The 1,870-nt window shown below is 58.4% G+C and overlaps 1 protein-coding gene across 1 annotated transcript in view; it reads left to right on the top strand.

The window, feature by feature from the left end:
• The window catches only part of EHMT2 (euchromatic histone-lysine N-methyltransferase 2), a gene marked incomplete at its 3' end in the record, with an annotated part of 25,253 nt that overhangs the window by 16,028 nt on the left and 7,355 nt on the right, over positions 1 to 1,870 (top strand). Inside the window, exons 7-10 of the mRNA XM_015569852.1 lie at positions 872 to 1,012; positions 1,096 to 1,210; positions 1,354 to 1,455; positions 1,686 to 1,834. Of these exons, the coding sequence (XP_015425338.1) occupies positions 872 to 1,012; positions 1,096 to 1,210; positions 1,354 to 1,455; positions 1,686 to 1,834 (507 nt within the window). The remainder of the gene's footprint in view (positions 1 to 871; positions 1,013 to 1,095; positions 1,211 to 1,353; positions 1,456 to 1,685; positions 1,835 to 1,870) is intronic.

Here is a 1,870-nt window from a genome sequence, read left to right as displayed (position 1 = left end):
GAGGGCTATTTTTTCTGATATAAGTATTGCTACCCCAGCCTTTTTTTTTTTTTCATTTCCATTTGCCTGAAAGATATTTTTCCATCCCTTCACTCTCAGTCTGTGTGAGTCCCTTATTCTGAGGTGGGTCTCTTGTAGACAGCAGATGTATGGGCCATGTTTTTTTATCCATTCAGCCACTCGATGTTCCACAGGGAATTTTTGTGCATTTCAGGCCCTTTAAGAGGGTGCCTGAACTTTCAGCTGTCACTCCCTGGCAGACAGCACCCAACTGCTTTTCACAGATAGATGTTATGTGGGTACCCTCCCAGTTTGGTGCTCTCTGCTGGGGAGCCCAGCTTCAGGATTAGACCCTAGAGTTCTCAGTGGCACCCCTCACAGCTGAGCTATCTCTCCGGGACTTCAGTTGCCGTCTGTGGGGGCCCGGCCAGCCCTTTTGCGCCTCCACCCCTCCTACCAGTCTCTTTGCGTCTCCACCTTTGGTCCTTGGGTATCAGGGTTCCCTCCTGTGAGTCTGCCATTGATTATTCAGGAATTCTCTCCGTATTTCGGTTGTAATCCCAGCTTGTTCCTGGGAGCATGTCCGTGCAGCATCCACCTACTCCCCCACCATTTTTAATTTGTTGTTTTTGTTTCACTTAATGTTGTCTTGCCAAGATTCACACGTGTTGTTGCATCTAACATCGCACCTTCCTTTTGTTGCTGTGTGATAGTCTGCATCCTTTCCCCTTTATCCGGCTCTTTGACTCCTTCCCTGCAAGCCCCGCCCCGGAGAGCCATCCTGGGTGGCGCCCTGGCGGTTGGGTGTGACCTGCTCTGCCTCCCACGTCCCCCCGGGAGAGCTGCGGCCCAAGGGCCACTGTTTCCTCAGCCCCACTTTGCCCTGGTCCAGTCTGAGGTTGAAGCACTGGCTGAACAACTGAGTGAGGAAGAGGAGGAAGAGGAGGAGGAAGAAGAGGAGGAGGAGGAGGAGGAAGAGGAGGACGAGGAGTCTGGCAATCAGTCTGACAAGGTGAGAGCGGGAGGCTGGATGGCCCGAGGCCCCAGGGTTCCAGAGGGTCTGGGGCCGGCTCCCTAACGCGCCCTCCTCCCCAGAGTGGTTCCAGCGGCCGGAGAAAAGCCAAAAAGAAATGGCGGAAGGACAGCCCCTGGGTGAAGCCGTCCCGGAAACGGCGGAAGCGGGAGCCTCCACGGGCCAAGGAGCCACGAGGTGAGGAGGCTCCTCTGCTTTGGGGTGCCCTCCTTCAGCCCCCTCCCAGCCCCAGAGAGCGTGCACGAGCACACGCTCACGCATGTACCCACACATCAGGCGCCTGTGAGCTCGCACTCTCACTCTCTCTGTCTCTGTGTCAGGAGTGAATGGTGTGGGCTCCTCAGGCCCCAGTGAGTACATGGAGGTCCCTCTGGGGTCCCTGGAGCTGCCCAGCGAGGGGACCCTCTCCCCCAACCACGCTGGTAATTAATTGCCAATTGCTGGGATAGGGAGCCACTAGGGGGCACCGTCAGGACTGGAGGGAAAGGGGAGGAGGGGGACCCCACTGGAGCCAGGGTGTTCATGGCCAGGCTTTGGGGGTTCTGGAGCATGGAGGGAAAGGCAGGCAGGGTGGGGGGGCGAACGGCCCCGCCAGGGGTCCCGGTGGGTGAGGGGCAGGGCCCCCCTCAGCTCCCTTTCTCCTCTGTCCAAGGGGTGTCCAACGATACTTCTTCCCTGGAGACGGAGCGCGGGCTGGAGGAGCTGCCCCTGTGCAGCTGCCGCATGGAGGCGCCCAAGATCGACCGCATCAGCGAAAGAGCAGGGCACAAGTGCATGGCCACGGAGAGCGTGGACGGAGAGGTAGGCTGAGGCGGAGAAGTGGGCCGCAGAGGAGCA

The sequence above is a fragment of the Myotis davidii genome, unplaced genomic scaffold (genome assembly GCF_000327345.1).
Source record: "Myotis davidii unplaced genomic scaffold, ASM32734v1 scaffold1006, whole genome shotgun sequence".
Lineage (NCBI taxonomy): Eukaryota > Metazoa > Chordata > Mammalia > Chiroptera > Vespertilionidae > Myotis > Myotis davidii.
This window is presented reverse-complemented; position numbering and strand designations above follow the sequence as displayed.